Source organism: Peromyscus maniculatus, chromosome 5 (assembly GCF_049852395.1).
Source record: "Peromyscus maniculatus bairdii isolate BWxNUB_F1_BW_parent chromosome 5, HU_Pman_BW_mat_3.1, whole genome shotgun sequence".
In the NCBI taxonomy this organism is placed as follows: domain Eukaryota; kingdom Metazoa; phylum Chordata; class Mammalia; order Rodentia; family Cricetidae; genus Peromyscus; species Peromyscus maniculatus.
Genome location: NC_134856.1, coordinates 135818441 through 135838827, shown reverse-complemented (window position 1 = coordinate 135838827; position 20387 = coordinate 135818441). Strand labels below are relative to the sequence as shown.

The 20387-nt window shown below is 55.5% G+C and overlaps 1 protein-coding gene across 4 annotated transcripts in view; it reads right to left on the bottom strand.

The window, feature by feature from the left end:
- Unc5a (unc-5 netrin receptor A) overlaps positions 1-16169 on the bottom strand; it is a 57220-nt gene extending 41051 nt beyond the window's left edge. Inside the window, exon 1 of one of the 4 annotated variants that reach the window (XM_015995724.2) lies at positions 15831-16169. In XM_015995724.2, the coding sequence (XP_015851210.1) occupies positions 15831-15900 (70 nt within the window). In that variant the 5' untranslated portion in view covers positions 15901-16169. The remainder of the gene's footprint in view (positions 1-15830) is intronic. The other 3 variants (XM_006976811.3, XM_015995726.2, XM_006976812.3) reach the window with 3 other exon arrangements.
- Positions 16170-20387: the final 4218 nt, after the last annotated feature.

The window sequence follows — 20387 nt, the reverse complement described above, 5'->3', positions numbered from 1 at the left end:
CCCCAATGCCCTAATGCTTAAGACAAACACTTCTTAATCACTAAAAAATGAAATGATTTCACATGAAAATGTTAATGTATTCAAGATCACAACCATGTACTGTGTCTGACAAATTAGCACCAGCCCGAAGCATTGTTGGTAGCTACATTTATCCTGGTGATGAGACACATACATATGCGTGTGTGAGCGTGTGTGTGCGCGCACATAAACTCATGAAAACACGCATGAACACACAGATGAGTGGCAGAGAGGACAGCTCTTGGCTGGGGAAGTGCAGAGGAGGAGAACCAGAAGTCCGCAGCTCACTGTAACCCCATGGCCAGTTACAGGGCCACAGAGTCTCAGCTGCCCGCCGCTCCCCTCCTATGCCCACCTGGACCATGGAGCCCACACCAGGCAGCGCTGGCCGGCCTTGCACGCAGGCCACCCACAGACTCGGGGACCAACAAAAAAGTGCACCGTGAGATGAGAAAAACAATTTTACAAGAATTCAGTGTTTCAAAGATATGCATCAGGATGTCAAGAAACGGGAAGCCCATTCATTGCCGGTGGAAATATAAACCGGTGCAGGTGCCAGGGAAACAGGCTGTTGTTCCTGAGACTGTTCATTCCAAGAGCACCTGACCAGCAACGCCACTGTAGGAGCTTGCCCAAAGGAACGGAAAGCGGGTATTTAAGCAAATATCAGTGCAGAAATGTTCAAAGCAGCATGGCTTACAATAGCCAGAGGTGGGAGCAGGTAATAGGTGGATTTAAACAGGCACTTCAGCCTTTGGGGCCAGAGATCAGGAAGCCGGCTGCTTACTTTAGACCTCTGGATAATTTTCTTTCAACTCCAGTGTATAGAACAGTGAAGCTGTGACCTCAGAACAGAGAAGTAATGAAAAGCACAAAAGAATGGACTAAGTTCACGGAGCCGTGAGGGAGAAGGGGCTTCCCTCCCTGGGGACATGTCCATGCGCTCCTCAGCACCATGTCTCTCCGGATACAGATGCTCAGGGTCTTCTCTCCCTTCCCCCAATTCTCCAGTCAGTGTTTCCTTCTCTTGTGACCGAGTGCTGGCCTTTGCTACCCTCCTCTCCCCTTGCCCCTGGCAGCTGCATCACCCAGCATTCTCTGGGGAAAATATTCCAATGACAGCTGTCTCTGCAGAGTCCTCCTGGCCGGGTGGGGAGTGCTCTGTCCCCAGTGTCTCTGCAGAGTCCTCCTGGCCGGGTGGGGAGTGCTCTGTCCTCAGTGTCTCTGCAGAGTCCTCCTGGCTGGGTGGGGAGTGCTCTGTCTGTCCTCAGTGTCTCTGCAGAGTCCTCCTGGCCGGGTGGGAAGTGCTCTGTCTGTCCTCAGTGTCTCTGCAGAGTCCTCCTGGCCGGCTGGGGAGTGCTCTGTCCCTAGTGCCCTCTGGCCTGCCTTCTCCTTAGCCTTCCTGCCTACCTTGTTTTCTGGTTTCCCTTTTGCAGGAATTCCCAAGTGAATTTTATTAAGGCAAGAAGTCATGGGTGCTGCAGGCTACCTAGAATTTAGGTTTTTGTTTGTTTGTTTTGTGTGTGTGTGTTTCCTTCTCTGTGCATAAAGTGTTCTGTGTAACCTACATTACATTTGGTACAAATCACTCACCAGTCTATGGTACCAGAAAACAAAAAACTTGTTTCCTTACATGCAGCAGGGCCACCAAGCTGTCTCCACGAGCAGACACTTGCCTGAGTAGCACACAGGACTATTAGCTGTCCGCAGGGATGAAGACCCTGCCGTGGGGCAGGTGGCCTCTATGTCATGTCCCAGAGGCCACAGGTGGCCCGGTTCCACTTGCAGGACATACCCACAGTGGGCAGACCCAGAGGGACTTAAAGCAGGGTACTGTTTGTTAGGCCTGGGGACATGGAGGAACATGAGTGGGTGGCGAATGGGGTCTTGTTGGAATGATGAAAATCCATTTGACAGAGGTGACAGACACACACACACCAAGTGTCATCTGACCGTGTACTTTAAAATGAATGATTTTTATGTGAACTTCACCTTGATTAACACACACACACACACACACACACACACACACATGAGACACATACACACATGCATGTACACACACACACACAGGCACACACATGCACATGTACACACACATACGCACATACACACGCACACATGCACGCACAAATATCCAACTTCGCGAGGCCTCTGTAAGCTATTTTGCATGTTGGTATTTGATATGAGGAGCCTGGGAGACAGCAGGCATCCAGACCTTCGCTTGGCAGTCTGGAAGCTCCACGGGGCTCAAGTGGCCTGCCTGACCTTCTCCCTGCACCCAGTCCTGCCCCACCATAGCCCTGCCTGAGGCCTCAGGATCAGCTCCTCGATGGCGCAGGCCCAAGACTTTCTTCCCATGGCATAAACCAAAGCAGAGGAGTGTCTGGCCCTGGGCTCAAGCTGCGACACAAAGCAGACCAGAGAACCAGGCCTTCTGATGTTCTCAAATCGGTTAACAAGATCAGATGTGGCCCAGAGGAACTTTCAGTCACTCTGATTCTCCACTGTGCCTTTCCAGAACTAACGGTGGCTTCGAGTAGCAGTGAATACAGACGAAGCCATTAAGCGTTCTCTTCATCCGCACGGTTTCATGTTCAAACCAGAACACACCTTCTGCTGTACCCCCCGCTGCCTTCCTCCTGACAGCCCCCTCTCAGCTCAGATGCTGCCCCAGAGAGGCCTTTTGTGATCACCCAGCCTCATCTGTGACCCTGACTCTAGAAGGCTGCTCCCATTCAGTGAGCCTGTGGTCACTGGCCCCTCTGCCTGCCTTCCCAAGCAACAACAAATATCCATAGTCCTCATTGCTTATCTGTTTGCTTATTTGGGATCACCTCTGACCTTCACGTGCGTTCTGTCAGGGAGGGGGCAGCTGCCTTGCCCACTGTACCACTGTAGTGCCTGGCACACAGTAGGTGCCTCATACACACTTGCTTAAGGTGAAGGCATGTCCATCTTGCCTAGCCCTGTCCCTCAGTCTGTCCATTCTGTCTTCCCAAGAGCTGAGGCTGGGCCCTGGCTCTGAACGGTGGTCATGTGACACATCAGTCAAGTCATTTCTCTGAGCCTTCCTCAGAAAGAGGTAGTGCGTGCAAGCATGTGTAAAAACCCTCAGGTAGTGTGTGCAAGCACGTGTAAACCCTCAGGTAGTGTGTGCAAGCACGTGTAAACCCTCAGGTAGTGTGTGCAAGCACGTGTAAACCCTCAGGTAGTGTGTGCAAGCACGTGTAAACCCTCAGGTAGTGTGTGCAAGCACGTGTAAACCCTCAGGTAGTGTGTGCAAGCAAGCACGTGTAAACCCTCAGGTAGTGTGTGCAAGCACGTGTAAACCCTCAGGTAGTGTGTGCAAGCAAGCATGTGTAAACCCTCAGGTAGTGTGTGCAGGCACGTGTAAACCCTCAGGTAGTGTGTGCAAGCACGTGTAAACCCTCAGGCAGTGTGTGCAAGCACGTGTAAACCCTCAGGTAGTGTGTGCAAGCACGTGTAAACCCTCAGGTAGTGTGTGCAAGCACGTGTAAACCCTCAGGTAGTGTGTGCAAGCACATGTAAACCCTCAGGTAGTGTGTGCAAGCACGTGTAAACCCTCAGGTAGTGTGTGCAAGCACGTGCAAACCCTCAGGTAGTGTGTGCAAGCACGTGCAAACCCTCAGGTAGTGTGTGCAAGCACGTGCAAACCCTCAGGTAGTGTGTGCAAGCACTCGTAAACCCTCAGGTAGTGTGTGCAAGCACATGTAAACCCTCAGGTAGTGTGTGCAAGCACATGTAAACCCTCAGGTAGTGTGTGCAAGCACATGTAAACCCTCAGGTAGTGTGTGCAAGCACGTGTAAACCCTCAGGTAGTGTGTGCAAGCACGTGTAAACCCTCAGGTAGTGTGTGCAAGCAAGCACGTGCAAACCCTCAGCAACCATGCCGCTCCCTCCCCTCCCCTCCTCAAGTTTGCCCCTGAAGCCTTGAGTGGCATCCATGCCTTCTAGCTCTAATATTCTTCCCCTTTCTCTAGGTTGCCAGTGGCCTCTAGGCATCTTCCCTGGCTCACTAATGCCGGCTATCTCCCTGGCATGCTTCTGAGCAGTGGCTCCAAGCAATGGCTCCTGGCTTTGGCACGGCACACCCTCCCGGCCTCAGTTGTCTGTGGCCTTCCCTCATGACCGCCCCAACCCCTTCTCAGTTCCCACTGATGGCTCTTTGACTTCCTGGAGGCTTTCTCGGCAGCAGCCATTTTCCCCAGGGGCCCCTTAGAAAGGGACCCAGGCTCACAGCGTCACCTTCTTACCACAGGTCTCATGCCTGTGCTTCATGTCCCGATTGCACCTCAAAGCCGGTCTGGGGATATAACCTCAACCTGAGCACCAGCTTTGCGAGCAGGAAGGGTAGGGGAGGTACAGGAAGGGACTTGCATGTGGCCTGTGTACTGAGGCTGAGTGCTGTGCACAGAATGGACAAGCAGCCTCAGTGTGACCAACCAGAGGAGCAGGCAGGGCATATGGGTGCAGATGTGTGTGCATGTGTACAGGGCAGGGACAGCCAGGGCAGGGGTCAGCCAGGGCAGGGGTCAGCCAGGGCAGGGGTCAGCCAGGGCAGGGGACAACCTAGGCAAATCAAGGACATGGGTTTGTGGGGTTGCATGAAGCCAGAAGTGAATGGGAGAGGGGTGTAGGAGACATTAGCAATAAAGGCCCACAGTGGGAAATGGGACACGGCACCAGGAATGATGGCTACTAAAGTGACAGCCAAGTTCTAGCCCACCCGAGACAATGAGCTCACTGTGCTGGGCTCAGATCTTTTAAATTATTTCTTTTTATTAAAGCGCGCGCACGCACGTGTGCACGCGCGCACGCACATGCTGCCCTCAGAGGCCAGAAATGTAGGATCCTCCTAGATCTGGAGTTACAGGTGCTTATGAGCTGCCAGATGTACTGGGAACTGAACCAGAGTCCTCTGCAAGAGCAGTACACACTCTTAACTGCTGAGCCATTTCTTCAGGCCCCAGTTTAGATATTTGATGTATCAAGAAAAGCCTGTGGCTGGGCGATGGTGGCACACACCTTTAATGCCAGCACTCAGGAGGTAAAGGCAGGGAGATCTTTGTGTGCCAGCCTGGTCTAGAGAGTGAGTTCCAAGACAGCCAGGGCAATACAAGGAAACCTTGTCTCGAAAAACAGAAACAGAAACAAAAACAAACAAACAAACAAAAGCCTGTGGTCTGATTTTCATGTGGAATCTCTTTTTCAGAATACAATAGCTGCTCCTTGAGCTGGATGCCCTCACACAGGTTCTGGCCACCTCTGGGTGGGAACTCTACCATCTTCCTGGATCAGGGGGGCTGGGAACCAAGGCATAGGCCTAGAGCAGGAAGTTCCTTGATCAAGGTTCAGAAGTTGCTGGATCAGCTCAAAGGACTGAGAAAGCTCTTGGGACCAATCTCTGGGCCCTTGGAACCTCCAATACAATCTCCTCCTCCCTCTTCCCACTCTCCTATGCCATGGCCTCACCCCACTCATCACTAGGATCTGTCCACACAGGAAGAAATAGTCCTGGCCCTCCATCCCAGCCTGCTGATCTCTCCATTTCCAAATGAGGAGAGCCATTAGATCCTGATTGACCGACCCAGGCTGTGGTCATGCTGGACCAATGCTATGTCTGGAGAAAGGATGTTAAGAGGGCTAAACAATGGGAACAGAGGAATCCAAACCCTGGAAGTTGGGACATCGTTCTAACAAGCCCAGTTCCCTAAGGGAAGAACCTTCTCGAGCCCGTGGAGACAAAGTAAACTCAGCTTAGCTCCAAGCTCTTTACCAGAGTCTTAGGCCACCTGCCACCTGCCACCCTACCTTAGTCTCCCTGCAAACATTCCCACTGCCACGGCCACCTCTCCCATTGCTTGTTAGGAAGGCCTTGCTCCACGCGTCTCCTCCCAGCGGATCCTGACAGCTACTCAGAATAGAGCAGGCCACTGTCCCCTAGGTCACAAGCTGCAGCCTGGTGGGGTGGGGTGGGGTGGGGTGGGGTGGGGTGGGGTGGGGTGGGGTTGGGCTACCATAATGGATCCAGAACTCTTAAGGTTTCTCCCCTAGCCCAGTCCCCCATCTTTTTTCCGTTTCTGACATCACTTCCCCAGGCTCGGAGCTCTGAATCATGTTTGCCTCCTCCCCCTCTCTGCCCCCCACATGCACCATCCAGATACAGCATCCTCATCCGCAGTGTCTCCCACATCTATCTCTCTTACGCCAGGCTTGCTGCTTGCTCACTGGGAAGGGAGGCTCCGTCATTTCTTGCCTGGATGACCGCGGCAGCCTCCCGGCTGGTCTCCTTGCCTCCAGCCTCTCTCTGCTGCCATCCATCCTCTCCGCACCGCCAGATTAATCTTCCTTAAACACTGCTCACTGCCTGTCACTCCCCAGCTCAACGACATGGCCAGCTCTATTGCTCGCCGGCCCCCCACGGGTACCGTCTGCTCCAGCAGGCCGCTCACATGCAGGCCATCTCACGGCCTGTCCCTCTCTACCTCCTCCTACGACTCTCTGGCCACCACAAGCTGAGAGCTTGGCTTATGTCACTCTCTGAAGCCCCAGGACATCAAGTGGTTTGTTCTTTCCCAGCTTCCCTTGGCTCTCAAATGTGACTGTGACGCTGCCACCTCTCGTCTTTGCAATCCTGGGGACCAGACCTGGCTTCGAGGCTGTCACATGTCATACCTGGCCAAGTCACTCTGCGTGACTCAACCTTCACCTCATCAGCTTTCCTTCCCAAGCCTCCTCATGAATGCTTGTCACCCCAAAATAAGCATCTTCCCAACATGCCAGGCCTTGACACATTCTGCCTGTTTTGTCAAGCAAGACCCCCACTTGCTGCCACACACACATATAATCCAAGAGACAGAGGCTAAAGGGCATGGATGTGTGCAGTCACAGACAGTCCAGCCAGTAGCACAGACCCACCAAACATTTGCTGAGGGCTGGCAAGGCTGTGTGTTCTCAGAGAAGCGCTCACCCAATGCTGGCAACCCTATTCATAGGAGCCTTTCGGCCTGTATCTTCCAGGTGAGGAGGCTGAGGCTCAGCGGGCTTATATAATTGACCGGACTCAAGCAGGGTGAAGCACTGAGCCCAAACCAGCAACCCCGACTGCCAGGAGAGGCCCCAGGCCAGCAGCAGTCAAAGGCCCTGCAAGGAAAGTCTGAGACTCCTCCTCTGCTTGTCGGCCACTTCAAAGGGCTGGGGTCAGCCTGGTATGCAGTTAGGATGCACCGCTGAGACCAGCGCTTCCAGGCTCAGGAGAGCCGACTGCTGCAACTACAGACTTCTATAAGCCAGGTGATACCATGCCAGAATTTGAAACAGGCTGTGGCAGAAGCATTGACATCAGGAAAACTGTCTGTCAGCCTCTCCGAGAACCTGTTGTTCAGCCCTGACCCACGCACCATTGCTGGGGAAAGGGTGCTGATGCCTCTTAGAAGCTGGTCTGGGTCTGAAGGGAAGGGACCTCCAGAAGTCCAGGTGAACTGAATCCCAAAGGACCGGAGGGAGGTTTCTAGAAAAGCGCTGGTCAAAGGCAAGAGACCCAGGTAGGCTGAGCTTGTGAACGACAAACCCAGCATGAAAAGATGGCCAAAGGCAAAGCCACAGAGGAGGACTTTGCGGCCATTGCACAGAGATGTGTGGGTGCAGGTCCAGCTGAGGCCCACAGGGGATGTTAAAGGCTTTGGGGAGGTGGGGGCTTGGAAGAAGAGGACCATGAAAGGAGGATCTCCAGACCCGTGGGGACACTGGCATCGGGAAGTGCTAATCTACCCTTGGGTTTGCTCCTTGGTGTGGTGAGCAGGGTTATGAAATAAATGGGCGAAGTGGATGGCTGTTTCTACCCGTGCCTCCTGGCTAAGAAGCTTCAGGGAGGGGCAAGCCATCTGGATGGCAGGACTACGGTTCTGTGGCTTCAGCCCAAGTATTCTGCATCATCAAAACCTCTGACTAATTAGTGGCTCACACATGAGCAGAGCATTTGAGTTGGACCAGTAAAGAAGACTGGAGTATCTGGGGGTGTCTGAGGGAAGAGATAATTTATTTTCCCCCTACCTGGGCCTATGAGGATACTGTAGTCTTGGGAGTCCCTGGCAGCCACGTGGGGACTGTGAGGGGAGACGTTATTGGGCAATGACACCAATGCCCCAAGAACTGAGACAAAGGATGGGTCTTGGGTCTTGGATCCACACTGTTCTCTTTGGATCCAGCCATGCCTGAGAGCAGGGTTACCCCTGGCTTTGCAGTTACATTTGCCATTAAACTCCCTATTTTTGCTTAAATGAGAGTTGACTTTTTCAATATTTGCAGCAGATGCACTTGGTGTCCCATGGTGCTTAGTGCCGAGGGATCGCCAGGGTGAGCCCCTGGGATGAGCCCCTGGGACACCCTGGGGAGGTCGCTGCTCCTAACTACACTGGATGAGACCGCACTGATAGGCTGGAGATGCGCCCTGTGGAGGGGCGAATGGGGCAGGCAGGTGCCCTGTCTTCATCAAAATGGGGAAGCCATCTAGCATAGCCCCAGAAGAAATAGACCACAAACACCTGGAGGAACTTACCAGAAAGGATTCTACCTCATTATAATAAAATAATTTTGAACAAGTTCCTTTGGCTTGACGCTCCTGGGCATAGGCGAGAACTTCCTCCCTAATTATAATCAGTCCTGTGACCTGGCCAGCCAGGTGTGGGAAACAAGGACTCAGGTGGGGTCAGGTGGTAAGATGTGAACTAAAAGGTGGGAAGGACCACACAGACCATGGCTTCCTGCTTCCTTCCATCAGGCCAGGGAACATCCAGAGAGGCCAAGGGGATGGGACACAGGACAGGGACACAGGACAAGGCCTGGAATGTGGTCACAGTCGCCACTGTCCACATGTGCCCTCTCATAGATGGGGCTGACTTCACCTGCCTCACGGACTGGCAAGGTTTTGATGAGACCTCCAGGCACAGCCTAACACTTACCACCATCAGGGTGCCAATTAAAATAAAAAAACGGTGCTAACAGACTATAGCAGCCCTCCCCTTCCCACCCAGAGTTCTCTCTCAGTAGGAAAAAAAAAGCATTTAGGAAACCTGTGGCACTTGCTTATAATACCAGCACTCAGGAGGCAGAGGCAGGAGGATCTCTGTAAATTCCAGGCCAGCCTGGTCTACAGAGCGAGTTACAGGACAGCCAGAGATACACAATATATAGAAACTGTTTCAAATTGAAAAAAAAAAAAATGCTTTAGGGCGTCAAAGATCTAGATTGGGCCTCCAGCCTGCCTAGGGTGGCGGGTTTCGGAGCAAGCGAGTGCGGCCTCATACGCAAAATGGGGATGGCCTCCACCAGACAGTTGTGGGGCACCTTCCTACCCCAGGTCTAGGACTACACCCCTCACCCCACGTCTAAGGGGTCGGGGCAGGGCAGGTAGGGGCGGGGCTGTAGCCCTGGTGGAGGCTGGACAGAGCTTCCCGGGCGGCAGCCAAGCGCTCAGCCAGGAACTTGTTAACAGACCCCGAACAAAGAGCCGCTAATCCTGCGGGCGGCCGCGGGCGGGCTGGCGGGCGGAGGGATCCCGCCCCTTCCCGGCTCGGCCCCAGCTCGCAGCGCATTAATTAGGCCGCGCGGGGCGGGGACCACAGCGCGGGCCTCCCTCCCGCGGGGACACCGCCCGGTGGGCCCGCCCCTCCCGCAGCAGCTAATTGCATCCGGACTCGGGGTCTCACTGGCTCGGGCGATTGCGGGCCACCGCCGCCCACGTGTCCCGCAGCCTCGCTGGCTGGAGGAACCCCGCCCACCCAGCCACCTTGACAATTGCGTCGGGGCGGAGGGGGGGGGGGGTGCGGGTCTGGAGGCTGTGGGTCGGGTCGCGCGGCGGGCACAATCACGAGGGACGGGAGAAGGAGCGGGAAGAAACGCAGACCTGAGAAAGACCTTCAATGCTTCGGCTTCGTCGGGCTCCGCCCCAACTAGGAGAGGGTGGAGTCTAATTCGGGGGCTGCTCCCCCTACGCGATCCCGGGAGGCGCTGCTAGGAAGGGGCAACAGAGTTCACTTTATAACATGGCTTTTGGGTCTGGTGGGATACTGGGTCAAGAGTTCCCTTCCCAGGGTCCCTGTAAAGTCCCTCAGGTATGTCAATATAAACAGACTCCCTAGCCCTCATTCCCCAATCAGCTCCGTATTTGCCTGGAGCTCAAGGTGACCCTGAACCTTCCAGAGAGACACAATGGTGACATCCAGACTGAGGAGGAACCCAGCTTTGGGTGATGGCTGGCCTCTGGTGTTCCCACCATGATCCAATTAAGAGGCAGGATTTTCAGGGTTCCCCCCGCTACCAAAATGGGCCCTAAGACTTCCTTCCCCATTTTATGCTGTCCTGTAAGGTGCAGCTGCCACTCGGGGCTCCCCCAGAACCCACGGAGTCTCCCCAGCCTTAAACAGGGCCAGACTGAGTCAGTCAGCAACCACACCTGGAGAGAGGAAATGGCTTCTATATGCTCGGCCCTCGACATCTAACTGGCAAAGAAAAACAAGCCAGACATATCCTGGAAAATGGATCTGCTCCTCAGGCTACCCCGAGCTAGGCGCTCAGCAATGTCCTCTTCTAGACAGCCACACTCCTGCTTCCCACCCAAGAGAATGGAGCCGCCTGCCCTATACACCACAGTCAACGGCTCGCATGTATTAAGTGCCTACCCGGTGCCGGTACAATGCTCCTGTAAGCTGAGTCCTTTATGGGTGAATTTACACACTGAAACTGAAGAGGTGCAGGGAAGCATGGAACCCAGGGTGAGGATTAAGAGGCATGGCAGGGGCCAAGGGCATGGGATCTTGGGAGGCGCTCACAAGGGATGGCTGTGTACTTGGTACTATGTAAATGTGTACCCTTAAGCAACTCCATGCCTCACCCTGGCCCTGGCTCAAACCCAGTCCCCAGAACTTGCCAACTCCCCCATCTACCAACTCCCCATCTGCCTGAGATACGGGCTCTGGATTTAAAATCTTCCTATGGCCTCTGCCCTCAGTGTCTGGAAAAGGGGGCAGGCCTTCATCATCCTGACCTCCGGTAATCACTAGAGGTGTTCGCGAGCGACAGAGGGACCCAGCTTCTTGGTTTGGGGACTGGGATTCACAGTTCCAAGCTTTGCCTTACAGCCACCTTTGGCTCTCTCCCAGAAGCCACCTGGCTCCCAGGCAATACAGCCAGCCACTGCCAGGGCTGCTGGTGTCTTTGGCAGGTGTGAGCAGTTCCTAAGAGAGCCTTCAACTGAATGCTGAGCTCCCCAGGCTGCAGAGGCAGTTTCCCTGGGCATCAGCCTCTGCCTGGGGCTAGCCATCAAGATCACTCCAGACAGTGTGAGTGATTTGTCCGACATCACACAGCAATCAAATGGGCAGAGGAAGAACTAGAATCACATCCACCCAGGGCTCTGTGGCCACATCCTGTAGGCAGAGATGGAATCAGCACATGGTCCCAGGACAGGATGAACCAAAAAAGTGATGGCCAGAATCCCCCAACAACACCCTCTGAGCATGAATTAACCCAAGTCCTTATAGCACGCAGAGCGGGCTGGACACAGAGTACAGTTGTTCAATAAAGTCTTTCTGTCCTCTGTCTGAGCCTGGGCCCTGCTGCAACTTAAGGCCCATCTCTGTCCCAAGTCCCTGTCTCCGGTGCCAGGGAAAATGGAGGCAGAAGACAATAAGCCATGAGCACCTGAAATGCTGAGGTCCACCCTGGATGCTGCAGCCCACTCATCAGTTCAGCCTCCATTCTACAGATGTGGAGACAGTCTGGGAAGTTATTTTCCCAATGACATGCGGCTTAAATTGTAAGACAGCTCTATTTGCCTCTAAAGTCCCTGTCCTGTCCTACCTGGGAGAAAGAGGCCGGAGCTTCCCTAAGAGAGAAGGACCTCAGGGGGATGGGGTGGGTAAGAGGGAGGAGGGGATTGGTGGGAATGATTACTGAGAGGCAAGGGACATTGGGGAACAGTGGTCTTGGGACCGGACAACACACGGGTGATGTGCTTAGCAATCCAAATCTTGGTATCAACTCTATTTGCACACGAAAACACTAGTCTGAAGAAATCAATGCCATGACAGGGACAGGGTGGGCTGGAAAGTACCCACTCAACAGATATTGGCACACTTTTGTGGGTGGCCCGCTAAAGTGCACTCATGTGTGCTGGCTTGATGTCTACATATGTGTGTGACCTGGGCAAGTGCCTGTCCCCATGGGGGGGCCTGGCCTTACCAGTCTCCACTCTGATAGGGTGGGGGAGTTTGTGGTCAGGAATAGGATGGATTAAATTTCTCTCTTCCTCCCTGCTTGGCCTTCAAGCCCAGACTCCAGCCAAGAAAAGCATTAAACACTTGGCTGCTGTGATTTGGAGCATGTCAGGGCCGGCGAGCAGGGTATACAGTGTCACAGGCAATGACAATGTTGGGGAAGCACTGGAGAAGGAAGTGTCAGGACCAGAGGTTATCTGTCTTCCTCACTGGGGAGACTTTGGGGAGACCTCCAGTCAAGGTGCATAGGTTGAGAGACTGGCAGCAATAAAGGGGCCTGGCCAGGATCAGGACAGAGCCAAGAAGCCAGGATGCCAAGCAGGGAGCATGCTGGCAAGGCCAGGTGGCACCACATTCTGCAAGTCTGGAAACAGCTAGTCTGGTGGTGCCAAGCCCACAGCAGGCAGAACCCAGCGATGTAGCTGACCTCTGGGTGCATGGACCAGGTGTTCTCTTCATTCTCTCGCCCCAGCCCAGCCCAGGGCTCAGACTACCTGCAGGCCCTGGAGAGCCACGGAGAGCCTTCCACTGAGCTTCCAGGGGCCTTCGGCTGAGAAGAGGAGGGGAGGAGCAGGAGATGGCCACCATGGCGAGACAGGTGGGGGATAAAGGAGCTGGGGGATGGGAGCGAGCAAAGAAGACTAGGGACATAGCAATGTCACAAGTGAGGCTGAGCGAGATGACTCGATGACAGATTAAATGTGAAGCGTGAAGGAGAAGGGAGAGCCAAGGGAGAGCCAAGGGAGACAGTGAGGTTCCCGCCCTCTCCAGGCTGTGGGTGAAGGACCGCAGCAAGGGCAGGGCCCCTAGCAGGTGGGGACAGCGGGATCAGGTTGGCTTGGCATGAGAGGGCCTGGCATCCGTGTGCACAGAACAGGTGCCTAGGTGGCAGCATTGGGGCCTTCACCTGAACGGGCTGTGCACCCCAAGCTCACGGTACATAGCGGAAGCCTGCGAGCCTGGGAGTCATGGCAGCGCCAGGCAGGAAAGGGGATGTGACAAAGGCCAACGGCAGCTGCTCCTAGGCACCAGGCCTCTGGGTTGGCATGTTAGCACCTGGATCAATACTAATCCTGGCCTCCCGGAAGACAGCCTTTCCCAACATGGGCAAGGGGGGAGCAAGCAGGCCGGTGAAAGGTGCGGCCTCTCCTGCAGTACCTCGGGCAGCCTACCCCATGCCTCTCCTCCTTTGGAAGACGGGGTCACCCAAGACAGGAAGACCCGAAGGGTAAGGAGTTGTATGTGCTGGCTGTGTGCACTGATGTGTCAGGTGGGTGCCTGTGGGTGCAGGCACCGTCAGGGGTATGCAGGTGTGTTTGTGCTGAGGGATGGCTTTGTGTGAGCGGTGGTGGGTGATACTGGGTGACAAAGGATGGGGGCTTGGCCCGGAGGGCAGGGTCCGTGGTGGCCTGGTAATGCTGCTCCCTACCAAGCCCCTGAGCCTGCCTGGTTGACCATTTTTCTCTCAGCCACTCACAGACACATTTTTCACCAGCTGCTGTTGCCAAGGAACTGATAGGCGGGTGCGGGAGCTAGGGTCATGGCAGGGGCAGCCTGCCTGGGTATCTGTCCACACATGCCCAGAGCTAGTGGGGGACAGTGAGAAGGAGGGCCACCCCTACCCCCATACCCTTCAGCAGTTCCTTCCACCGCTGAGAGTTAATGCCAGGGACAGGCTCTGTCTGCTCCAGATAGCCCCCAAACCACTAGTGCCCACCCGTCAGCCTGGGAAACCTCAGGCCAGGCCCCAACAGGTGCCCTGCCAACGGACGCACGGTGCAGATCTCCCAACTCCATGGTTTCTTGAGGAGCAATCGTTCATTCCTGGTTTTGGTGCCCTCACCTACCAGTGCCTGTCACCCCTATCTGTAAAGCTCACGGGTGCAGTAGCACACCGCTACCACATGTACGCAGCATATCAGTACACATCTGACCACACACACAACACTGCCCGTGCCACACCAGCCCCCCCCCCCCCCCCCCCGTACCCAGGACACATGTCAGTCCACAGCCCTCACACGTGCTCACGAGGCAAAATGCAGCCTCTGACCACACGGCCCTCTCACACACATCCAACTCAGTAAACATTCCGCGGGCACCTATTCAGTGTCTGGCAGCACCTCCTCCGTGTGCAGAAGCGCTGACACCCCCAGCTCAGGACCATGGCCAGGGGTGCAACTCACACCCGTAACAAACATGTACACATCCAATGTCAGCCCACCCTGAGGATCCGTCAGGATGAAAAGGGGGGCCGTCGGGAAGGGCTTGCTAAAGTGAGGGTATACGGTGGAGTGATGGAGGTGCAGAGCAGGTGAAACGAGGAAGAGGGCTTGGGGGCGGGATGTGGAGGGCAGCGAGGTGGTGGTGGGCAAGGACGCAGTGCCCAGAGACTCTGCAAGGAAGCAGCCATCGGCCTAAGCCATCAGGTCCTTGACTGAGCTCTCCTCATTCTGGATTGGCAGTTCAGAAATCCACACCCTTAGGATGAACTGTGGCCTCGCCAGCCTGGGGAGCATCTCCCCCCCAGCAGGTTCAGTGGGCATCAAGCATGGAGATTCGCTTCCTTCCCATACACAGAAACTCGGCGCTGCCAAATCCTTGGGGGCCAGAGATTAGGGGACCCCACACACACACCACACACCTCAGCCTAGGTGCAGGCGTCCGGGAGAGCAGACAAAGCCTTACTCCAAGCCCCCCCCCCTCACGCAAGGTGGGCTAAAAGGCTGGGTTATGAAGGGGCTCCTTAGGGTGGCCAACAGGACGAGTGGGGAGAAAGCAGGGCTGTGGAGTTTCTGAGAGGAGAAGCCCGCCAACCAACAGCCAACAGCAAACAACTCCCCCTCTCTCTCCTCTCCCCCTCCCGCCTCCACCCCCGAGCCAGGGAGCCACAGACCACCACAGGGACCCCAGTGCTTTGACTGCCAGCTGACAGAGCTGGGGGCTGTTGGATGCCTCCACGCCTGAGTGTGTGCGTGTGCAAGCGTGTGTGGCGGGGACAGAGGAGGACACTGTGTTCTAGACGTGGGCAGAGGCCAGGTGCCAATCTGGGAAATTGTGAGTGGCTGTTTGGGGCACTCCTACCTGGAAGAGCTATCTTACCCCCCCCCCCCCACACACACACCCCATTTTCTGGGCACGTACATGGTCCAAACCCGCGCATCTTTGAGTCCTTCAAGTCTTGTCTTTCCAGGGTTATTCTAACCCCCCGACCATTCTCTGGGGCCGTAAAACCAGCAAACTTCCCCCACCCGGAGGCGTGGGGCGTCTACACTCGCCAGCCCCGTGCGCTGACAGCTGTTCCTGGACTTGGCAAAACCCAGGCTTCCGGGAGAGCGCACCGGGAAGCTGCGCAGCAGCGAGAGGCGGCCCCCGCGTCCTGCCCGGCAAAGTTTGGCCTCCGGGGGCTCCCAGCCGGATCGGCCGCGCGGGTCAGGGCCACCTCCTCCCCAGAGCTGAGCGTTCGCGCGCACGGTCCCCCGCAAGCCTCCCCAGAGCGCGCGCGGCGTGACTCACCCGAACCACGAAGCCAGGCGGCGAGGACTATGCCCAGGATCGCTGGCCACAGGCCGGGCCGGACGGCCATGGCCGCGGGCGGACGAGCGGGCTGGACTCGGGGCCCCGCGGGCGGGAGAGAGGCTGTCAGCGCCTCAGCCGAGAGCCCCACCTCGGGGCGCCCCCGGGGCCCATGCCAGAGGACGGCGTTGCCTCCGGGTGGCCGGCTGCGGGGCGCACGCGGCGCGTGGCTCCCCTGGGCACCCGGAGCGCAGCAATGCAGCCGGGGCGGAGCGCAGCGCCAGCCGCGCCGCGCACCGAGCCAGCCGCCGCGCGGAGCCCGCAGCCGGGGAGCGGGCCGGCGGGCGCCGCAAAATCCGGACTGGAGCGGCGGAGCGGGGCGGAGGCGGGGCGGGGCGGGGGAGGAGGGGCCGCGCGGCGCTGCGCGCGGGGGCCACCCCCGGCACCGGGGATCCCTTTGGGCAACGCCTGAGGCTCCCCCAGGGAGGAGCTGGGGTAGTGGGCGGGGAGGCCTCCCACCACCCCTCGCTGTCTCCAGGGACAGAGACAGGAGTCTGGATCCCGGAGTGGATTGCTTTTCCGGATCCGGCATCACCCCGGCCCGCCAGTCGGCGCACAGGTGGCCCGGGAGGGGCCCCGGGCTGCGGCGACCCCGGCGCAGCGCCAGCCTGCGGAGAGCAGCCCGACTCTGGAGTGCCCCGGGCAGGTTCCGCTGCAGTCCCTGCTCACACCCCTGCCTCCCGGTTGCGCTCCGAGGTCGTCAGCGCGCCGCGGCACGCAGCTGGCGCGCGGCTTGGATGGGGGGCTGCAGGAAAGGTCCGGGGGCCCAGCCGGCTCGCTGGAGCGGCCAGGCCCCCAGTGTCGCACCACCTGCAACCCCAAAGCAGCCTGGTGGGCTGCAGGGGTACGCGCAGCAGCGTGGCCTCAGGTTTTCCTAATCCCTCCGCACCGTTGGCCCAAAGGAAACAACCTTAGGGCGCAATGCAACCTGCAAGGCGCGTGGTGTTGTTTGCGCCCCGAGCGCGCGCGGCGCTGGAGACGTGGGCGTGATGCAGGAACCAGAAGGGCTTTGGGAGCTACAAACTCCTGGGGTAGAATCGAAGCGCCTTAGTGCTCTGGCTCTGTGACCTTGGGCAAGTCACGGGCGTCTCTGGATCCTGCTCAGTGACCGCTGCTGGAATCTCCTATTCCCCACCCCCATTCCCTAAGCTGGTTAAAATAAACAGAGGGCTGCCTTAGAGAAGAGAAATAAACGCTCTCACTGTGCAAGGGTGAGGGATCTGAAGGAGAGGGTCCCACTCCCGGTCAGAAGGGGAATGAGAAGGGTGAAGACCGTCGCAAACTCAAACGCCTACAGCACCGATCGATAATATAAATTGGTGCTGCAGGCTAGACGGTGTAAGAATGGTCTTGGCTTCCACAAAGAGATATGAGCTCTCCTATATTTCTTGAGACACGAGGCCCTCTCTCGGTCTGTCTTTTGTTTCCCACTTTTGATAGAGAAGGTTATGAAAAATATTTTGTTCCTGCGCTCTCTCTCTCTCTCTCTCTCTCTCTCTCTCTCTATATATATATATATATATATATATATATATATATATATATATATGTGTGTGTGTGTGTGTGTGTGTGTGTGTGTGTGTGTGTGTGTGTATGTGTGTGTGTGAAAGAGAGAGAGAGAGAGAGAGAGAGAGAGAGAGAGAGAGAGAGAGAGAGAAAGAGAGAGAATCTCAGCCAAAGCTCCAGATGTGCACCTGTCTTGGTCCTCAGGGCCAGGCAGGAAGGGAGACAGGGCACAGGATCATATCTAAATGGTTCTTCTGTTCAAGTGCCCGTGGTGGGGGAAGTTGAGGCCCCAATTGGCTTTATTTTCCAATTTTCAACAGAGGCTATTGTCTGGGAAAATGATTTAAAATTTTTTAAAGATGTGTGTTTGTATGTGTGCATGTACATGTGAGTGCATTGCATGGTGCCTGTGTGGAAGCCAGAAAAGAGCTTGTGGGAGTCATTCCTCTCCTTATGTGAGACCTGGGGATGGAACCCAGGTTGTGAGGCTTGGCAGCAAGCCCCATTATTCACTGAGCCATCTTGGTGGCCCCCAAATTGATTTTTTAATACATGTGTGTATTTATAACCTCTTGTAACCCAGATGACCACACACCCCCACTTCAACTTTTTGATCTCTGCTTTGGGTGCTAATTGTATATACACATTAGAGAGAAGAACTGATTCGTCCGGATCTGGAGTGTGTGTGTGTGTGTGTGTGTGTGTGTGTGTGTGTGTGTTCTGTGCCCAGGCTGTTCTCACTGACACTATTAGTACCCTCAGTGCTCTGGACCTGAGTTTGGTTGCACAGTGCGGGGGAGATGCTGAGGGCTTGGGGTTTAGACGCTGAGGGAGGTGCCTGGGGAGCAGGCCGAGGGCATATGAAGAAGTTCTAATGCATGTGTTGGATGCTCTCATGCCCTTGCCTACATCTGTGGTTTGCTTGAAGCAGTACATGGAACTCCATTAAATCAACATTCCCATTATCCAGATGTGGCAGCTGAGACCTGGGCAAGGAGCAACCTTATCCTAGAACTGCTAAGCTGGCTGAGAAGGGGCCTGTGCTCTATACATTTCTTCTCCCAAAGCTTCTGCTTTGGGGTTAAACCTTGAGAATAAGGTTAAAGACATAGGGAATCCTTTCTCCTCTCAGTTCTCTGCCCCTCTCTTTCCTTCCAGAGAAGTGGAAAGGCCTGTGTCGCAGTCAGGATAGAGTAGGTTTTGTCATGGTAACAAATGGTCCCCACAGTATCAGTGCTTTTAATCAACAAAGATTTATTTCTCATTTGTCCATTGTGGATCTACTGCTCCTGGTCATGTTCACTCAAGGACCCAGGCTACCAAGGAGACAGAGGAACAAAGGACTCCAGAGATACACCTGACAGCAATGAATGGCTTAGCCTGAAAGAGAACGTGCCATTTCTACCCACAACCAGGACCCTGCCTGAGAGAGGCTGGGGGCAGAGCTGAAATTAGTGAACAGCACTTGGGGACATGCACAGCCTGCCCATGGAGTGTGACCTTACTCCAGCCCACATCTGCAGCTCCCTAGGCCCATTTCCTCGGAAGCCAAGCTGTCCTTGATCCCTGGCTCTCTCATTTGCTTTTCTTCCTAGAACCCTTTTTCCTCTGCCCTTTAGATGGCATGTTCCTTTTAGTCACCGCGGCCTCACCTCAGCTGTCCCCTTCTAAGAGGCACTCAGGCATGCCAAGAGAAAGAGGAGGGATGCCTCGTGAATGTCTCACCTGCCTTTTGTTTATGAATCCAGGTTGTAGGGTTGCCAGGGAAGGGCTTGTCTTACATCCAGGTGGGAGGAGGGCTCCTGACATTGCTACCCCCCTCCCCACCCCCCCCTCCCCGCCCCACCCCCCCCCCTTTGCCCTCCATTCTGCTAAGACTAGGCTCAGGCTGTGTGAGCTTAGATCTCTGCTGCACTGAAGATCCAGGCTCAAAGGCTATGTGGAACCAACCCCCCTCCAAATGTCCACAGACTCTTCTTTCAATAGCTCAGGGACAGGGCACAGAATTCACCAGAGCCACTTTGCCAGCCAAAAATGCCTCTTCTCTAGGGAGCAAAAATCTACCCCATCATTGGCTTAACCATCTGGGTCCACACCATTATGCCTTCCTCCTCCTCTATTTCTGTTATTTCAGAAGACAAAGCCTGGATTTGTCTCCACTAGGCCAAATGTTTCTCCCTCAGCTGCTAGTGTGATGGTAGGGTTCTGGGCCTGGCCTGGTTGCTTGGATCATCCCCCCTGCACTACAGGTGCTCTCCTACAAGGGTAGTCCTTTCAAGACGTCTGCAGGGCATCAGCATGTTTCCTACCCACATGGTCTGATTTGCAGTGGTGTTCCAATCAGCTGTTGGCCAAGGACGTCACACCTCCTAACACCCACTGGAGGGGAGCCCAGAGGCTGTGGTAAGGCCATCTTTCAAGTGTAGATATGCCCAAATGGCCATGCTGTTGGGCAGAATGCAGGTGCCTAGGTCCTTCTTTGCTTTGATTCTGATTCAAGGCGTGCAGGGGCAGCTGGGTAGTTGAGCCTCACCTTCTGCCCGCTGTTTCTTCAACCACAGTGGTTGGAAGACCCACCACACATCGAGGAACAGTTCACCCAGCAAAGATTTCTAAAACGACCTCAGGCTTGAATCTTTACCAGTTGAGGGCATCAGGCAAGTTGTACCCTTTCTGAGCCTCAGGTTTTACAGGTACACAACTCGTGGGTTTTCCCGGGCACTGCCCACCATCCAAGCTCTCTTGTCCCAGTGGCAGTCTATGCTCCTGCCTCTAGTCCCTTTCCATGTGGTGCTCTCCTGGGATGTGGGTGCCATCAGGCAGAGTTCTTGCCGTCTTCTTCAGCTTCCTGTCATTCCCAGTTGAGACTGAGCAGTCATATCGACTTTCAACCATGTCTTTGCTAAGAAGGCCCTGAAGGCAGACGTTAGGACAGAGCCCAGAAGCTCTCCACTCAAGACTGCTTGCAGGTTGCCCTTTAGTGAAACACTC